General features: G+C 39.0%; 1 protein-coding gene across 13 annotated transcripts in view; it reads right to left on the bottom strand.

The window, feature by feature from the left end:
* LOC107996637 (uncharacterized) overlaps positions 1–21,313 on the bottom strand; it is a 300,698-nt gene that overhangs the window by 22,822 nt on the left and 256,563 nt on the right. For 12 of the 13 annotated variants that reach the window (XM_062071011.1, XM_062071015.1, XM_062071010.1 and 9 more), the window contains 4 exons: positions 9,178–9,306; positions 8,911–9,026; positions 7,802–8,048; positions 2,678–2,800 (listed from right to left, as the gene is read on the bottom strand). In XM_062071011.1, the coding sequence (XP_061926995.1) occupies positions 2,678–2,800; positions 7,802–8,048; positions 8,911–9,026; positions 9,178–9,306 (615 nt within the window). The remainder of the gene's footprint in view (positions 1–2,677; positions 2,801–7,801; positions 8,049–8,910; positions 9,027–9,177; positions 9,307–21,313) is intronic. The other variant, XM_062071016.1, reaches the window with a different exon arrangement.

Genomic DNA, 21,313 nt, shown 5'->3' with positions numbered 1-21,313 from the left:
CGTTGTTTACGTTCACGATGGAATTCCAGTCGCTTCGTATCTCACAATTAGATCCTTCTAGTCCCCAGCTTCTGGACCGACGGCCTCGTCCGTGGACCAACGATCCTCCGGATTGTGGAGGGTTGAACATCGATCGCGGTTGAAAGGATTTGGAATGTAACCTATTCAGATCGTGCTCCTCCACCCTCTTCTCTCCTCCTCTCTCCGTCTTCTCTCCCTCGACACGCTGATCAATATGTGCGGGGGAAAGTCTTTCTCGGGTTTCTCGTCACGTTTTTCAGCCGGAGATACGTCCATTCTAGGCCGCGTGATTCTTCTTTATCAGACCCATTTTGACATTTATCTGATTAAAATCGAACGATCCGTTTCCTTTGAGGGCGAGCCCCCTCCCTTTTCGAACCTCACGTTTCAATACGTCAAACGCTAATTTTGATATCTCATTTCGAGTACAGTGAACGTCTCGAGAATATAAATTATTCGCTTCGTTTGAAATAAATTTCTTTTCTTATTCTTCTTCTTCTTCTTCTTTTTTCTTTTTTCGAATAAGTAGATCGAATCAAGATTATTATTAGATTGGCTTTAAATCGGGTGTGAATTTTAAATCGTCGTCGTTAAATGTATTCGGAAATTTATCGCTCCGCTTTGGGATTTACTGTCATCGATTTTTCATCGAACCGAGCTACATTTAACGAGGAAAATCACTGTATTTAGATAGCTCGAAAGATCGAGATTCCACGAATTTAATTCCTGAAATCAATTACTCACCATTGAATATATATATCTCATTTCCGTCAATTTTATTATATCACGTTATAGAATGAAAATCACTTAATTTATTCACTTAAATATTTTCCTCCACCTCGAATTTTATCGTCGAATTCTTCGAAATTTCTAAATTTTCCTCCATATTCAATTTTCCATCGCAAGACCAAACCTCTAATTACCCTTCGTTCTCAGCCCCGTCTCCATATATGCATATCTATTCTACTCAGCATTGTACCACTGACAAGGGGCACGAGTTACGCGCGCGCGTAACACGACAGTTAAAGGCATCCCACGCCAGAATTTCGCCGATCCTGCGATGTCGCCATTGCTCACCCCGTCTGATATCTCCCTTCCATCCACCCCTACCAATAATCCTCGAAAATTCCGTGAAACGACCTTCCTTACACGCCCCGAATTACAATTCTTACAATACCCACCACGTCGACCACGTTGGGTTAACGTGCAATATGCCGAAAGTACATCAGAAGATATATGAAGAGAAGAGAGGGAAGAAAATAAAATAAAATGGAAAAATCCTCGATAAAGGATATAAGTCGCGCGAGATCCAGAGGTCGATATTCAAATTCCACGATATCAAAGGACAAGGAAGGAAGGAATTCGTCTCTCGCGAGATGCCTCTTTTTTCCCTCCCCCACCACAAAGACGACGCGTTATTACGAGCAGATCGATCGGTATTAAACGTTGTTCACAACAGCGTCTAGGAAGAGAAACGAGTTTCCCATAATGCGCGCCGCTCAATATGGCGCGTCTATCTCGTCGATTTGGTTCGAGAATGATCGCCGCCTTCTCTCTTCCACCCCCTCGTAATATCTTCCTCTCATTGGAACCCGGCGTAAATGCAAACGTACGCGCGCCCAACGATGTGGATCGCAGTGGCGGCGCAGTCATCTTTCATCCTCGACTTCCGACGAGACGAGCCCCTCGCGTTCTACCCCACCTACGGATGCACCAATGACGAATAGGTCGAGGCTGTTTCCTGATTACGTGCCATAACTCCCCTCCAACCCGCCCCTCTCCGCGGATACACGGAGAGGGATGGGCGATCAAGCAACGGGTTTTTTTTCAGATCGAAAACGCCGCGTGTATACGCGCGTTATCATAGCTACCCGCCGGCTTCGTGCGCTCGGCGTCACTCTGATTAGATCGAACAGAGAGCAAAAGGAAACGGCAGGAAACCGTGATCCCGGCTCATCCCATTCATCGAGCACGAGGAAGGGAGGGAAGGAGCGAGGCAGGTCTCGATGAATCGCGCTCAATCGGGTTCTTCGAAACTGGTGAAACACGGCTTGGATAAGGTGAATGCCGGGGGAGGAGTTTTCACGTTTCCCAGCATCGAGGCCCCGTTAATGTAGGTTACCGGTAATAGTTTGGAAAATTCTGCGAAGGGTGCGCGGTTATTTAGGTCGAAATTGTCGACGCGCTTTCAATTATGCCCAAGAGACGAATTTATTTCTAGAATTCTTAACTCTCGATACGATTATTCTTTAATTTGGTTAATTAAGGTTCACTGTACGACAAACCGATCTAAAATTATTATCATCTGGAAATCTTAAATTTTGAATTCCGATCGATCGAGTATCAGTCGTATCCGAACGGACGAAGCGAATTTTCCAATCTGGTGGCTCGCAATACCGCTCCTCGGGGGAGGGGGAGGGGAAGGTGGGAGAGGGGAGAATGTCAACTGAACGCTGCCGATCAACGGACGAGTTCCCCGCATTAATTTCGCAAGTTCAACGAGCTGTGTGTCAATTGGAAGGTAGGTGGTTTGCATTTCGCGTCGTGAATCGAACGGAATTCCAACTACTTCTTAGTGGTGGAGTATCCAAGTAATAAGCCGCGCGATGTAGACGACGCCGGTATTTCTCGTCTAATAACTGGAGAATCCACTTACGTATCTTGTTGCACGAATTCCGACGGAGGCCGCTGTACAGGACTGCAGATTCTCTCGAGGGATTTCGCGGTACCTTCGGAGGGGCCGTCGAATATTTCGATCGAAGATTGGCAAGCCTGGGCGCTGCAACATCCAGACAGAGAGAGGCGGTGTACCGTTCCATTCGTTCAAGGTTACGATATTTCTTCCTATCCAGGGATTAATTTTAAATTTTCTCTTAATCTTGCGTCGAATCGGAAGTTAATTGCAGAAGGAAGCGAGAAATTTAGTGGTAGAGGTTGATCAAGTTTTAGAAATTATGTGCCAAGGAAAGGATATACTTTATAATTTAAATTTGTAAAAGAGTTTTTTTTGATGGGTATTTAACACCATGTTTATTAAAGCGCTTAAGAATCTAGTTAGAATTTAAAAATACTACTTCTTTCGAGCCTTCCGAGAGACGTTATAAAATGGTGCACTCAGAGATCGTATTTGGTTACGCGAAGATAGAATTTCATCGTTGATTCACATTGTTGCGTTTTTCGCGAGATAATAATTTTTCGGAATAGTACGAATTTGTTATCTTATCCGGTTCATCATATTTACATCTTATTTATTTTATCGATATTTGCGGTATAAAAAAGAAAGATAGACGAGATGTAATTTTTAAATCAGTTCCATAAATTCTTTTTTTCAAAAAAGAAAAACTTTCAAATAAAATCTTGTTTTCCAAGATGAATGGATCTTGACGATTTGTAATTTCTGCCCACGAGAAATTGAACCTTTTTAATAATTTAATTTACTCTGAATTTACCGTTTCGTTCATTACACAGACTATAATAATTAATGGTAAAAGTTTCAAATATAAAATTGCAAGGAGAAATGTGGAATGCAATGTGTATCGGTCGTGGTAAATAATGCAGTTTGAATAAATCGATGTCAGAGATGGGGAGTTGTTAAAAATTTCCGTGTCCCGCACCTACTTCTCGTCCGGTGAATATTTGAGGGCTTGAACGCCGATGGAAAAAAAGGTCAACCCGATAAAACTCGAATGGAATATGGATCAGTAGATTCATCATTCACCGAGATATAAGTTATGAAAGCCGGGGTAAAAATTAATCCAGTGTATATTTCAAGTTTTCGATTTTCGAAGTTATAAATTCGTGAAATTTGTTTTTAATTTTTTTTCAAATTCCATGTACGAATGCGTAATGCTATATTATTTTATACCGTTATTGATAACGTTCAAACGTAACAAAGAAACATGATATTTCGTTATTGATGAAAAAAAAAATTCCTTATTTCTAAAACAAATTGATTCCGAGAAGAATTAAAAAATGAATATTACGTGATTATATTGAAAAGTATTTGAAAAAAAAAATAACATTCAAGAGTTCGAATGTTGGAGTTCAAAATTCGGAATAAATCTCTATTTCTCCAAGTTCGACATCTTATCCTTGCGAATTTGCCGCGTGTCGCGACAATCGTCTATTCGTAATCACAACCTCTAAACTTACCATTCGATTACAATATCAGAGCCAGATCCGATTACGTGCGTACTATTGCCTATTATTGCGTCATATTCGAGCCAAATTTAAGCTCTGTATCGATTCCATGGGATCGAACAAATCATCAAACGTAACCATACGCAATCGCTGTGAATAACTTGGGAATTCCCAGGCTGACAAACGTGTGATGATGTACAGTGGATTGTAAATGTTTTCGTTTAATGCGTATCGATATTTTATTGACTCGTCACATAATATTCTTTATTTGCACATTTTCCTCAAGAGAAATTACTGTAAATTATCCGTGACAAAATACTCGAATACTATGTGTCCTATGATATCGATGGGGTAGTTTTCCAACTTCCCCTAGGAATATCTGAAACCGTCGATATTAGCGATACTATCTGATGTATAATATGTACATAGTGTGGCATGATGTATATACATCTATAATGAAGTAATAACTTAGATTTTAAATTGATAAGTAATAAAATCTACGGGAACAAAATGTTTGTTATATCGTGGCCAATTATTTTCTTCTTATAATGAAGTGGCGACGATGTTAATTACAATCTGTAATATGTACATACTATGGTATGAAATGAACGATGTAATGTGGTATCAGGTATTGTGATGTGTTATTAGATTATTATTGATCTGACAATATATCAGGGGGATAATTAACTGCCCAATGGAAATTTTAGAGTTGATTGCAGAATATTCTGTACAATAGCTCGATTGTTGACTTCTGAAAATAATTAGCAGATTACAAAATAGATACGAGTGAAATAATCAATAAGCAAATTAACAATTAAAATATATATAAATATAAATTCTATTTCCAATTAATAAAACTAATTTACTCGAACGAAGGATCAATCGATAACTTTCCACGATTCTCCCACGAATTCAAAATTAATAAAGAATCTTACCACTTTTTCCCAATATATTCCAATATACTCATTAATTCAAAGAAGGTTGTTAAAATTCCCCTTCCAAAAAATTTCGAACAATCATTTAACCCTTTCCATATACATTACCAATTCAAAGAGACGTCCCATCACCTTTCGGGTTCGCAATATTCCATCGAAAATTTATGCCACCCCCGATAAACCCTTCGTCTGAAGCCTCCATCCACCCTCTCACCCCTCCCTCTTCACGGTTCTGCGTGTCTTCACTTAGTTTATTCCCGGTTATATATCTGCCGTCTGAGGAGGCACCAACAGGGGTTACGTTCTCTCCTTGGCTACGATTCGACCCGCGGGGTCTCGCGGGGGATGCGCGGGTGGAGGGGAAGCGGCTCTGAACCAACCCACCGCGTGTTCCATCTCTCTTACGGGGCACATATCTAACAAAGCCACGAATGCATGGTCCGCGCGAGTTGCAGCCATTGTGCATGATAATTGAAAATCCCAGGGATACGAGCCAGCCGCATTCTCGTGTGATTTACTACTACTTCGTATCTATTACTTCCGAGAGGACGAGCAGGGTTGGATGGGTTTCTATCTATAGTTGGCAGTATTTCGATGAGTTATGCTGATTGATACTCGCGCGGCCGGAAAACGAGATTCTTCTTGGGTTTCTCAAGGGGCGACGCAAGAATGTTTAAACAGGGGGATTAGGAAGGCGGTAAGTTTTCGAATTGTGTTATTATGAGTTAGTTGTTTCGATGTACGAGGGGGATGCAAGATTGGGGATACTGAAATTGAACGGAGATTGCTTTATGGGTTAAGATTATAAATAGAAGTGTATATATATGTAGATATATGTTTGCTGCAATTAGTGTTGAGTAATTATTGACGAGAAATATAAGAATGGAGAATGTGTCAAGGTTCATTCGTGTTTAAATTCTTTCCTCTACTTTTCTGTTGTATATTAAACAAATTAGAGATTTTTATTCAATATGTAGGATGTACAAACTGTACGTTTTATTCTTTTTAATTGTATATTTTTTTTTTCAACAAAGATTTATCAAACTTTTAAAACTACATGTAATTAAACATAAAATTTAAATCGTAATCAAATTGCAAGTACTTACACATATATGAAAATTTGTTTAAACATGTACAAATTTAAGAAGAAAATTTTATACAAACCTTTCGCAATAATATTCATCACGAAACGTAGAAACAAGATTACTTCGATTCCAAATTTTCTTCGATCTGTTCACCCCTTTGTATCACGTTTCAGAAAAGCATCGATTATTAGCTCGAATATTATTTAATACACGTCGTATATCTCGACGGAAGAGGTTCTTCACTCGAGAGCCGGCTAATTAAATCGAAGTGTCGGCCACCCCCGTAGTTGGATTTCGTACGATCGATCGATCAGAGCCGAATGGAGTCGAATTGGCTCGAGGAGCCCTCGAAAAAGGTAAACAAATGAAATGCACAATTCAGACCACGCCGGTTGTGGCACACGGTTCGCTACGTGACTGCATTTCTCTTACAAAAGCTTTTCGCTCGAATCGCCTTAACACCGTGTCCGAGATTCGAGATTGCGTGTAGACATTGCTTCTTTCCAATTTGGAACGAAAAGTGCCAAGAAGAAATTTGAGGAATTTTCAGATGGTCGTTCCATTTCTGGATATTTCGGAAAAGATAATTTAAAAAAAAAATATATAATCGAATTTTTAGTAATATCGCTTTGGATGTGAATAGTTTTGACTTCTCTGTTTTTTTCTTTTTGGTGTTTTTTTTATATTTTTTTAACAATTTTCCTCGCGATTCGCGAGGCACATTTAAAATTTCGGAGTTACCGTTTTCCATTTTTGTAATAACCATTTTTGTATAAACGTGAATTACTTTTTCAAAATGCAATTGCAATATTTCGCGAGTCATTGAACGTTTTCGAATAATTCTTTGAATGCAATAATTTGCCGAATAATTTTAATTTTTTTTTTTTCTCTCTTTGATATTTCCATATTTGCGGATCGGTAAAAACGATTTCGATGCCCGAATAAATGTTTGCTTATGCGAAGCATCGTTTTAAAGCGAATGTTGATTAATAATTATTTCATGTAAATGATTCCCAATAATAATTTGGCGCAATCGATAATAATACAATACGCTTGTGACATATTATTTAAGCGGATAATGGCAAATCCGTATCGAATGAAATCTTATTCAAACTCAGACCAAATATAATATTGTTCGTATAACAATATTAATCCGAAAATGAATAAGCCATAGATTCATCTCCCCCGTTCCTTATCGATTCATCAATTTCCTTTATTAATTTAACGAAAATCATTGGAACAATGATCGAACAAAAAATGCCAATTATTCGATTATTCAAATTATTCGTTCCCGATTCACATTCTACGATTGAAATCGGTCGAAAAATGCTATCAAGCACGATCGCATCCCATTTTTTATTAAAAAATTCAACGCATTACTAGATTAAAAAAAAAAAAATATATATGCATCGACGAAATAATCTGTCGTTAAAAGAATATTTCAATACCCTGAATACCCTGAATTCGATAAATATAATCCGATCACGTATCTTATATAAATTGTTTCGAAAACATAAATCACCATCCACAAACATATCCACGAATATATATAGTATACACGCACACACACACACATATATATATACGAACGTAAAAGTTAAAGGGCGTTTCCACCGTTACCTGAGATTGTAACTGGTCAACGAGACGTGTCCAGTGTCGTAAGCACGTCCATGAAGCACGAGCTTGCACGTAGTGGACTTGAGTTTCCCTCTGGTGTCGTGGTGGCCAGCCCTGACTTTCTCGCCATTCACCTCGAGGTCACAGCTTCCGGATATCGAGCCTTGATCTTTACGATGATCCTGGAGATCGCGATTGTTGTACACCACGTTGTAGCCACCACCACCGTTGATCGGTTTCGTCGTATCCACTGTGAAATTCGCAGAGAATTAATTCTCAAGGAATTAATTTAAAACGGGTACATCGATCGGGAGATTGGATGGGTTGGGAAAAAATTGTAGATGTTCGTGGAAATCGTTAAAATCACCCGTTCATCAAATAAGAACGACCCAGTTTCGGATAGGTTATAATCTGATCGAATAAAAACGGAATTGGAATTAATTATCTCCGGCGGCAAGTGTAGCCGCGGATTTTTCAGAATAATTCAGAAAATCCCCCGTGGAACACGATTCTCTAACGAACAGACCGCTTCATCGTCGCCATTTTTTATCGTTGGCGCTTGTTAAATCAGATTTAACTATCCCGTTCGACTGCGATCGTTCGTGTTGGAACGTTACGCATTTCTTTTTTTCTTTTTTTCTTTTTTTTTTTTTACATATTATTCTACACATAGAAATAAAATAAATGACGATCGGCACGAGTTCAAAAAAAAATAAAATTGCGGTAATTGGAAATTATTAGTAATTTTCGTTAACTTTCTACCACGCACCACGCAAAAAATATAAATTTAATCACGATTGACGAATAACGAAAGATAACGTGAATTTTTCAAATTTTTATGATGATTAAGTTCGTAAGGAAATTAAAAGTTTTAAACCGTTTCCGACGAACGGTATTTTTCTTCGTTTCATTCGTCTTTTAATAAATCATCCGACTAAACCTCTGAATGTTTTTAAAAAGTCATTAATTCAATTAATGATTACAAGAGAAATTGCAACTGAAACCCTTTAATATATTTTAAATCGCGTCATTGTTCCGAATTTTTCAAATCGACAATCGTATCGAGACGAAACGATACAATGTTTTACAAAGTTTCTACATCGAATACTCACCACTTTTATTCGTGATATCCGTGGTAACCGTTGTCGGAGCTTCCGTGGTGATTTCTATAAAATTAAGGGTCGCTACGAAGCCGTTGTAATCGAAAGGCGGCACTTCCGGCCCCGTTCTGCAAGAAAACGATTCTTCTCCATTCTTCGTATTCTTTGGTAGAATTCGAAACTTTTGTGTTATCGAATAAGAGAAACGGTTGAATATACTTTTACTTCAAGTCGATGCTTTGAAAGCAAAAGGTGTACGATGTTTCTTTCCTCCCTTACCTGAACTCGACCAACAGTTTCCGGCCGCTGTACGTCAACGACGTTTTGTTCTTGAAGCAGAGCATCTTCAGAAGGGGACTCGACGTTGTTGAGCCCGAGTATACGGCTATGTAGTCGCTCGTGCAGTGCCTGGAACAAATGGAGGCTTGTGTTAGTTTTAACATCTGGATGCACGGAATTCGCGAGGAGGCGACGTTTACGTAAATTCCTCGTAAATTTAATCCAAAACGCATCAAATATTAATAAAAACGCGCGAGATCGACATTTTTTAACAAATTTTTTAACAAAATTGGAATTAAGTTGAAAAATTTTGTATAAAATATAAATTCCAAACATTTCACAAAATTTCACTAAATTTTTCCAACCAGTCTATTAATTTTTCATTTACTCACAAAGTTGTGTACTCGCATTAAAATTTCAATGGAAAATGTGTTTTCCAAGCATTTCCATTCTCTGTTGGAAAAATTTAGAAATTTTTCCAACCGTTTTCAATTTCGATTAAGATAAAACGCGAGATTGAATCGAAATATATATATATATATATATAATTGGTATGAGAAAAGAATCGAAGTGTACCAACGATGTACCGATTTATCAACGAGTTCATGAGGATGAACAGGAGTCAGTGGAAGTTTCACCATTAAGAAAATATCGGATATTACTGGCGGAGGCAGAGGCGGCTGCGCCGAATTACCACGATGGGGACCGGCTGATTTATTTTACGAGAAAAGTTCCATCGTCGCTTGGCTGCCGGGGTGATCCTTCATTTCGAGGATCAGCACGATGCGATTTTAATAATCTGCTCAAATTAGAGGAACGTCCCGGGGACCCGGCCGACGGATGCTCGCCCATTAAGGTGTAATTTAGAGTTAAGATTGGATCCGCCGTGGCTGTGCAACGCCGTGGAAAAAATATAACAGGGTGCCAGTCAGTTTCTAATAATAAAAAGGGGGAGAGGGGAGGGGAGGTGTCTCGTGAAAATCTTGAAAAGGACGAAGGAAGGGCGGCGTTTCTACTTCTACTGCTACGCGTCCACCTTTTTCGCGACAAACTTTAAATCTGCCGCGCGCATAATTTGTTTTTATCTCATATTTAGCGTCGCTTGCTAAATATGAAAAACGTTGAGAGGTACGAGGTAGAACGAAACGGAATTCGTTTCAACTTTGATGCCGCTTGTAAAAATTTTCTATCACGATGTAAAACGAAATGAAACTCTTTTATAAGCGGAACAAATTTCTTTTTTCAGTTTTCCTCCTTGGAATGAGAGACGGTCGTAAAAAAAGAAAAAAGAAAAATTTAAGACAACGCGAGCAAAAGCGTTTCTCTATCTTTAATAATATATTTCCGAACAATTGATCGTCAAAACTTGTTGCATCTTCTACCGCTTCTGAGTAAGAATAAGCGGTATGGATGGCCACTTGCAAATATTCGAAACTGATATATCTATATACGTAGCCTCGTCTCAGAAACTTTTATCCCTTGCGTTTGATGCGTATTTTCACGAAGAACGCCAATCTTTTACGAGGATCGTTGCATGCCTGGCCTGTATAAAACGCCTCCTTGCCTGAGAAGACAGCCTCTCGTTTCTTGCCAAATGATCTGATCCTCGAAAATTCTTACCGCTTAAAATTCGCAAAAGCTTGGTCCATAAATATTTTTTTCGTTATCGTGTCCAGATTCGTTCGTCCACAATCGATTCACTTGGATTGCTCCCGAAGAACTTCATTATCCGAGAGGGGAATAATTCTAAACACGTAACAGGTGTTCCCAAACTTTTCCTATAATTTTAATTAATCGCCGTGAACGGCGGCGCAAAGTAATTAATAGGGAAAGTTCGAGAGGATTCGCCCTGTTCGATTTCATCGCGGCGGTGGTTAATTCCTTTTCGGGAATTCCTTCGATTTCCGCCCCTGGACGGAAACGCAGCGGGACGCGTGGCTCCTCGCCAATTTATGAATAATTAACCGACCGAGAAAGCCGCGGCCATCTTCATAATTCAGTCACCGCCCCTTTCTCCCTCCCTTTCTTCTCGTATAAACACGTGTAAATTATGAAACCGTTCGAACACCGACCTTCTCCACCGACGATAATTAGAAACGAAAAGGAACGCGATATTTCGTTAAAGAAGCAATTATCCCGCGGACAATTCGCGAAACTGTATTATGCGCGAACGAAATTATTTCAATTGGGGTGGAAGAATGTATTTTCGAGTTGGAAGAGCAAAGATTGAGAATTGATTTCGTTCGTTTTTGATTAGATTATTTTCTCAATGAAAAAAAGAGGAAGAAGAGAAAGATCGATAGATATGTTAAAAAGAATCTCGGGATAATTTATCGAAAGATGTTGCACGTGTTACGTTTGATTCACGAATTCGTGTTATCAGAAGAATAAGACAAAAACAATGAGACGAGAGTTGAGATCTGATCCAAAAAGAAAAGAAAAAAAAATTGAAATAGACGCATTGTGAACGCAATCGGCAGATTCGAGTAGAGAATTTTTAATTTATTCTGACGGATTCGCGGATCGAGTAATTTCGTGGCATTTTATTTATCAGTTTGAATGCTCACAATACAGTACTCTTTTTCCCTTTACCCGTCTATCTCTCTCTCTCTCTCTCCCTCTCTCTCGTCCATTACGCGATTTTTTCTCCGTTACGTGGCTGGATCGTATGAAATGGAGCCGGAGGAATCCGATTTTCCGGTGTTCAGGCCACTCGTGCAGAAAATGACGTATAAAACTATCTTTCTATCTTTAAACCCCAACCTCTATACAGGCGTAGCAGGTTATATGGGGAATAAAACGACCTATTTTTTAATTTATTTGACTCGAGATCAAATTATCGAGGGAAGGAAGAAAAAGCAATATGGGTTCTCGCTTAATAAAACGAATCGGTGAACAAATTGAAATTAAAAATATCGTATGGATCGTGGAATTCGTTTTAAATAAATCAAGAACGAATATATCGATCCGAAAAAAGGAAGATATATGGAGGAGAAAAATGGAGGAAGAATATTTACGTATTTGTCTGATTATCTTACCTCTTTTTGCGTAACGAGCATCAGTTATACCTTTCAATCTCCATGATTTTGGAGATAAAGGAATAGATACGTTCTCTTTTATTTCTTTCATTTATTTTTCAGGGTTATAAAATTATCGAGCGAAGTTTAAAAATTTCAAGCGGGGGAACGCGTTTGGATTTATTTTTTTTAGCAAATGGCTTTCTCGAACGAAAGAAAGAAAATAATATTCAAAAGTAAACGCAGGAACGAATGGAGGAAAAGTGTTTAATTCGAGGGGGCGATGGATAAAGTTATAAAGTACAATATGTTTGCAGCCATAAAAGTATAAAACTTGAGAAAAATTTAAAAGTTTCCATTATCTCTACGAATGCAATTGTATTATCCTCCCGCCGAGCCTCATGAGAAAATACACGCGCTACTTAATTTGAATCAGGCACTTCAGTGTTCAGAGTTCAGAAAATTGAGGTATAAAGAGTCTGGAGGGAGATCCTTTTTCCCTCCTACAGAGAAGAAAGAAGAAACAATAAGAATCTCGCTATGTAATCCTATAAAATCAGGATTACGATCTAATCAAACCTTTAACATTATTTTATTATTTCTCTCTTACTAACGTACCTTTCTTTTTTTCCATTCCAAAGCAGGAAATCCTGTCTGCAACTTATCATCCTTACGATAGTTATGGGATTTTAACGCGGAGAGCTTTTGTTAACGACATTTCCAGAGGTACGACGTCGCCCTCTCCCTGGTCGGAAACTCCTTTAATGCTCAAATAATTGAGTGAGCCTAATTAAAGCCCCCTTCTCCGCCGAAGCGTGCTACTTTCACTAATGGCAGAGTTTATCTGCAAAGATAAGCCGAAATTGCAGACGATGTCGTTGTACACCGTCGTTTGGATTGTTCTTTCTTTCTTTTTTCCCTTTTTTCCTCCCCATCCATTTCCCCCTTTGTTCCTTCCCTTACTCCACCCTCTCCTTCCTTTTTATCCAGGAGGACAATCAAGGGTGGACCAAGAAAAGCGAAGTAATCGGCGGAATAAATTCTTTGCACTAGTAGAGGACTCGAGAGGGAAGTTTTGAAAGGGCAGAGGAACCGATTCAAGGAATCTTTCTTCATCCTGCGCTCGTCTCGAGATCTCGCCCATGTCCCCTCTTTCGCGAAAGAATATCCATTTGTCTCAATTTGTATAGATAATAAAAAAATTAAAAACAAAGATGAGCCGCAGAATCGAGCTTCGCAAGAGACAGCTTCGTGGCGATGATTCATTATTAAGGAAGCGAGACGATAAACAAATCGGTTGCGCGACCGAGTTTCGTTTAAGAAAGAAAAAAAAAGAAGGAACGATTTCGTTGCGAGACGAACGTAAATCGGGATAATTCCGACGAGGAGCGTCACAGCCGTAATACCCATCCGCGATTGCATCGGGGATTTCAATGCTTTGAACGGCCGCCTAATATAACAGCTTCGCGAACAGCTTCGAGTTGTTGCCGTAATTCGATAACGAGCCTCTCAATTTTTCCCACCGAGCCAGTGGAAACGATATTTCTTCCATCCCCAACTTCCGTTTAACGTTTCCATTCGAGCAACATCGATCTTTCTCCTCCCTCCCTTTCTTCTCGGTCTTATTTTAATCGTACCTTGTTGCGATAATATTTCTCATTTACATTCCGAATGTATGATTAACGTCGGAGAAGAAATCTTTCTTTATTATTTATGAAACGTGTATCGAAACGAGTGCACAATTATAGTAATAGCGGGCGGCCAGGGGGCGCATTAGGACACGCGTTCGTCGCGCATTCGTGCCACGTAATCGGGCAACAGATTACATTGTACGTAACTAATGTCGAACTCGAGCAGCGTTAAATTAATTCACCACGGCCCTCTGCTGTGCATCACGATTAATGCGACACGAACTTATGGCCGCGGGTGGCGCGCGATTGTCTTCGAAGCCGCGGAAATTTATCCCAGCCTGGGATACGAAGTAACCCCAAAGTGTGTGCGTATCGATGGCGCGTGAGAATATCAAATATGTAAAATGGATATGGTTCGGGGTGTTGGGTAATCGGTCGTCGAAACGGCGATGGAAATATCGGGGGAGGGATGGGATTAATCGGATATCGGATCACGCGAGATCGAACGGGGTGGTTTTAGAGAGGAATCGATGGTCGTATATCGTTATCTTATTCCTTGAATTTTTCTCTATTTTTTAATTTCTTGGAATTTTTAATCCACTTTATTTTACTTCCGCTACTAATTGCCCGTCTGATTGTACAATCTTATATCGGGCTATGAGATCGTTGCGGGAAACGAACTTTAATGTTTCGAGAGAGATAATTGGGAAAATTTTTTCTTTAACTTTTAATCATCTAACTTACATTAGTAAAAATAGTATTAAGATTATCTGCCAATTTATTAAGGATAATCCGAATGTGTTGTGATTCGGCTCGTGATTATACATTGATTACGTAATTGGGGCGTAAAATTAATCGCGAAAAAGTTTAATCACGAATCTTGACAGGTGCTCACATTACATTACCTTCGATAAATTGCACGTTCAACTCGTATAACGCTTCTATTTTACGGTTGTCCGAGTACGTATGTTTTACGTAGCTTACCCCGGTCCGACCAAAGCCGGCCTGCTCTACTTAGCAAATGCTCGCGAGCTAATAGGACGAGAGCTCTATTTATATCGTTACATCAGCCTTCAATCATACGTACACCGAACTCGGATCGATAACTGATTAGTATCCGGTTCCTCTTATTAAGAACATAACCACAGGAGATACTGCTCAGTCGAGCAGATGTCTAACCATAACTTGCAACACATGGAGGTTACCAGGCATCTAATTACAGAGTCATAACATAGATAAACATGACGTTACGCCATATGCGGTTGTATATCGTGCTTGCTGCGCAATGTAAACTGCGCGAAGATTTACGAGGGATCATAATTAGCTTAGTTGTCAAGAAATAATCGATTGTATTATTTATTTATTAAGAAAAGATACGTGTTATACGTATCAATTTATCGATTTATCTTTGTATCACAGAAGAATCATAGATTTATTAATTTTTAAGAAAATCATTCTCGCGTATGTTGTAGTAGGTCATATAAATTATGGAAATGTATTCCTGTATACCGATAAATCGATTCTTACAATAGTTTACAATCTTACAATCGGAAAGGAACGAAAATATCGACCGTTCCAACTATAGCAATTTCAAGTTTCCGCTTTCGTTTTAGCGGATAATCCGATGGCGTGATCCTTCTACAACCGACACGCGACATGGTTCGATGCTTTATCGGTTTCCAGCTTTCCATTCATCCCTCGTTGGGATTCCAATGGAACGAGACCAGAAGGAATTGGTTATTCTTAATAATAGCCTCCGTGGAAACTGGCCGTAACTTAGAGTAAGGAGTTGACTGAATCACTCGATTCGTCGGTAAAAAAAAAAAAAGAAAAAATCGAAGCTGAAACTTTCTTCGTGGAATTTACGTTTATCTATTGTTCGAATTAGCATTTCTTCGCGTAGTAATGACTCGCCAATAAGTTTCTTTTCTCTTCGTGAAAAAATTCCTCGCGAGTATTCTTGAAAAAATTGTTGCTGGAGAAAAAGCAAAGGCAAAGGGATAATAGAATATATAATAATCGAATATTTTAAACGATCTCTCTTCTCCTTTGGATTTTTCAATGTACAAAGCGTATTATAATAAGTCTCGAAGTATAAATCCATACCTATTGCAATCGTACAAAGACAAAATTGTAAAATAATAATTAATCATCGTTCATTCTAGATGTAATTGTCTCGTCGTTTCCATTTCGTTTCGACGTCCATACTTGCGGTTATTAAATTTCAACCTCAAAAACAACGTTAATTATACAATCCGTCGCCCGAGTTACACCAAACATTTGGACAAATTTGCTCTCTCGCGAATCTTGCGTCGTTTTAACAGTCCTTTTAAACGTCAATATACGGTTACGACCGGTTTAGAACTTAATCCACTGCTCGTTATCTTGGAACCGTGGTTGAAACCGTGTTGTCGCACAAGTGAAATAGAACTGGATTCCTCTCGCGGGGAGAAACTTACAACCGTTTGCAAATGACCCTTCACCGAGCATCCGCCACTCTCCCCCTCTCTCTCTTTCTCTCGACACGATGCATTGTTACTCGAGATCGTTTTCGCAAAATGCGATACTATCCTGTTTCGTCTCCATTTTCCCGTGACGGTGAATTAATCAAGAGAGAGAGAGAAAGAGGTAGCAGATAATTAAACGCAAGTTTCACTGCCATTCACGCGAAACGTTAAACGCGAATTTTTGCGGTAGCGATTGCGAGGATAATTTTTTTTCCCCTCCTCCTTCAAATCTTCCCGCGTTAACGACGAGTTAATTAAAACAGAACGATAATTTCGACGCGAGAGAAGAAAATTTTTACCAATTTGAACACGAATATCTCGCTTTCCCGCGTGGATCAAAGCGAGCAAAGAGAAGGAGATAATTATCAGCAGTTAAAACGTTGTTACTTTGAACATTAATGTTTACACGGTAACAGTGAAAGTCATCATTTGCGCGCTAAATTAATCAGACTAGAAGAAAATAATTAAATCTGTTTAACACCGTGAAACGTTAATTCGCGCGATATTATAATTTTGCACGAATAACATCGTAACATCGTTTCCAAGTAACGGTGGAAAATGATCGATTAACGTTCGATATTGATCCAGAAGCGTGATTTCGTATAAACATATATATACATATGAACTCAACAATTTGCGGACAAACAGTTTCCACGCGTTTTTCGCGTGAAAAATTTCTCCTAGGGAGAGGAAAAAGATGGGGAGGGGGGATTGAAAAGGAGGAATCGGGAGAAATCGATGATTCGCTCGCCGTGGATACAATTAAATCGATTCGCCATTAAATCAGTTATTGAATGGAAAATTTGAGAGGAGGAGGGGAGGAAGAGTGGAAACTTGTTCGCGCGGATGATTTCGTTACCCCCCCTCCATCCCCGACCATTATTGACAGTGGTCGGAAAATATTCCCGCGGATCGCCAATGGAAAAATTAGGTAAATACCAAGGGAATTCGATAAGTGGGCTGAATTCAACTTCCTCGAGATCTCTCCTATTCCGATTTTCTCTCTCTGTATTTCAGTTATTCAGGAATTGGATATGTATATATACGAGGAATTGGAGAGTCGTTACCTTGTCAAGAAATTTGAAATTTTTCCTCGTATTATATCACGATTCGATCCATCGTGTCGTAAAATCAAAGGTATGTTGTCTTTTCATACTTTTAAATCCTCTTATCCTTTTACTCCTCCATATTATTCTCACATCGTAATATTCATTTTATTCGCATATTCTTTATTCGAAAGATTTATCTACGATTTATATAGTAAATAAATATCCACCAGTAATATTTTAATATTATCACTGATAATCGCGAATAGTTGTAAGAAATCGTTTTTAACGAAGAATTCAACATTGTTCGTAATTATCCCCCTCCTCTGCAGAACGATTACACACCGTAGATCGTCCTAGATCCTAGAATCAGGTTACTTTCCGATCCGATACAATTATTCTTTCGATTCGGTCAACTCGACAGACACGATTCGCCGCGGATCGAACGAAATTAAACGTAAATCTTGTTACGCCAGTGACGGCCGATGTTAAAGTATAATCTGGATTAGTCGGAAAATTCAATCGGATTCCCGGTCGGGCGTGCAGGGGCGTAATGCGAAATTTATACGAGACGGCGGAAGACGGAGCAACAGGATGTGCCGGATATTATTTCCCGCGCTTCAGGGAAAAACGGAAGTTGGTGGCCTCGTGTCGCGTTTAATTCTATCCTGTATTCGACCGTGCTTCATTTCCGCGCGCGAAATAAAATCGTTAAGGGCGGAAAAGTAAGGATACCGAAAGCAGAGGATAGCGGAGATCGAAAGTATCCTATCTTATTCTGTGCAAAATGTGAAAAAAACAATCATTTATCAATAATTATATCATATGAAAGTATCGAGATAAAATTTTACTGGAGAAATTATATTTTATGCGTAGATGCAATGAAATTGTTTGTGGGAGTAAATCTGGAAGAAACACGAAAAGAAATTATTACAGAAACGAGTAATACGTTTAATTTGAATGGAATAATTTGAAAATGAGTAACTTCGAACACAAAACGTCGCGCGACTCTTGTAAAAAAAATTAATTTAATTTCAGTTACTTATATTAGATGTTCGAATAACATTTAATAAATTAGAGGTTTCGTAAGAGAGCGGATAATTTTTGCGGAAAGGTGTGTAGGTGAAAATCAAAAATAATCAGATTCAGAGGCGGTCGCATGGAAATTAACGAAGCTCTCGATAAGCGCGAAAATGGATTTGCATTGCGCCTGCTTGTTTCCCCGTAACTAACTTCCGGCTACCACTTATTTAACTTTTGCCGAAGCTGCACGGTTTTATTCGAACCAGGCTGTTGAATATTTATTTTGTTTTTCCTACTTCCCACTTCGATAAGAAATATAAGCGTCGACGAAATTGGCATTGTCGATTTTTGTCCTTCCTTTGATTTTCGCTTTTTATTCGTTCCTATATAAAATCTACGGATATTTATCTGTATACGAATTTTTACGCGGTTAAAATTTTCGCAAAGAAATCTTCCTCCAAGATACCTTTCCAAAATTTATCACAATTTCAAAAATTGATAAACGTTATTATTTCTTTTTTCAAAATTTTTCACGCAATTTTCGCAAGCAAGCAATTATATTACTCAAAAGCAAAAATTTCTTAATTACGACGCAAGCTACTTCTATCGAAAGTGGCTGCTCAAGGGAAAATTTTAAGCGGCGTCAGATCAGGAGGGTGGAACGGAGCGTGGATGATGTCTCGAGTCGCGCTGCTAGAGGCGGGCCTTATCTCTAAGCTTTACACTCTATTACGTTTATTAAAAGCACCGGTGGAAGAAGAAGTTTTCACGGTCCGAGCTCCCCGCGGTGGGAATAAAAATGAGGTCGACCCTGTTACGTCTTCCGGAACGCTCCCACCGTCTCACGCTTCCGTTGATAGATCGCAAACGTAATCCCGGAAATTTCCTCGTGTTACGTCGCCAGCGTGAACCGAGCGGCTAGCGATTGTAAACCGTCTTCGATTCATTACGCGTAATTTGAAAAACATTCCTTCCCCCTTCTTTATTAACAATGTCCTCCGATTTAAATAAATTTAAATAAATTTTCAAATGTTAACTCCTGAGATTCGATTGCAACGAATTATTTAAACAAATTTGTTGTATCGATTCTACGTATACACGCTCGAATAAAAATTTTTATTATATACTTTTCACACTCTCTTTTCTCTACTTCACAGTCGCCCCGGAAAACCTACAAAGACATTTTTATAACGCGTCCAGTTATTTTCTGGTCACGTTTTCAGATCCAAAACTTGTGCCACGACCATTCCTTATTCACACTCTAATCTCGAGTGTGACAAAACTCACTCATGCCGTGAATTTCTTATTTCCAAATTCAGTTATTACATGCCCTATGTTCGAGCTTCGAAAAGTATCAAAAAAAAAAAACATTCTATATTCGCGACGAAAATTTCTCCATATTATATTTATATTTTCCTTGTATCCAAACGCACAAAATACAGAGAAGAGAAAGAGAGAGAGAGAGGAAAATAAATAAATAAAAAGAAGACAAATCTGGAGGAACTGTTAGAAAGTTTGCCCACAATGGAAAGGCAACTTTCGAAAAGCGCCCGACAAACTTTCGCGCCGCTTAAATCCCCTCGGCTGACTTATTTCGTCATTGTCTCACTGCCCCATTTTGTCCCCCTCCCCGCCATTTAATTATGGGCTCACCTAACCCCCTCCCTCTCTCCGTGTCGGTTAACATATTCAACAATTTCGTGTCAACTCTAATCGTAGCTCAACCACAAAACCATTGGACGGATGGAAAAGTCGAGGAGAGAAGTCGACTCCTCCTCCTCTCAGTAGTTTGATAATTAAATTCAACGATCATTCGACGATGGTGAGGTAAACTTCTCGATGGTGGCGAACGAGATGGGGAGGACGTTTTCTTTCAAGGACGTTCCATCCAAGCCTTTTCACGGATGGAAACTTTCTTCTTTCACGCGTGGAAAACGTTACTCGTTACGAGGCACATTCGCTGGCGCATTTCACGGGGAGAAAACATTCCATCGGGGCATCGAGGGTGGAAAAAAAAAGGACGACGACGACGACGACGATGGTGGAAACAAGAATTCCGCGCAAGAAGGGTGGGAGGGAAGTCTGAATCAGGCGGTGAAATCTTTCCCGCCGGGAAAGGGGAGGATAAAGGTCGAAAGTGACCTTCCCCTCCCCTCTTCTCTTCTCCGTGAAGCTGTTACGACGAGGAAGAGATCTCGGATACCGGTGGAAAAATAATTCAGCCCGAGAGATACGGTCGTGAGTGGGCGGTATCAGTTTGATGAAGTTCGGGAGGGATTAAGAAGGCTTGAGATAAAGTTCTTTAATCGAATTGGTACATCGATCTTTTCTAGTTTGGCCGAGGGAAGATCGCAGAATTGGGGGTTGGAAGCGTTGAAAAAGTGAGTAATTAAAAATTTCTAACTGAAAGAAATTTGCTTTTGAGCAATATCGATCGTTAGAATTTGCTCGAATAATAATTTCTTCGTAGATATTATAATTGATCCGCTTTCCGTGTAGTCTTTAACACTTTATAATGGTATTTTGAACAATGAATAATATAATGAATTATCGAAGTGATTTTTTTTTTTAACTTCAATTATTAAATTTTCCTCTTGGATTGAAAAGCTTTATTTTATTGCGGTGGAAGATTCGAGATATTATCAATCTCAATTTATAGGATTTTTGTTTTATTTAACAATAACGTAGCGAGTTATTTTAAAATTCGTATTTACGACGAATGAAGCAGCGTAGACACGTTGCGACGAGATAAATGGTAGTGGTCACGTAAGTGTATTGTGCATAACAATATTTTCCTGTAATTTTCTGTAGATAATTAGAATCAAGTTTTGTTTGAAACGTTACTTTATCGGATTATTAATGTTTCACTCCGTATGATGATACGCTTCTTCCATTGTTTGTATTATTTTGCA

This window comes from Apis cerana, linkage group LG2, assembly GCF_029169275.1.
Source record: "Apis cerana isolate GH-2021 linkage group LG2, AcerK_1.0, whole genome shotgun sequence".
In the NCBI taxonomy this organism is placed as follows: domain Eukaryota; kingdom Metazoa; phylum Arthropoda; class Insecta; order Hymenoptera; family Apidae; genus Apis; species Apis cerana.
Note: the sequence above shows the minus strand (reverse complement) of the source record. Positions and strands in the feature narration are given on the sequence as shown.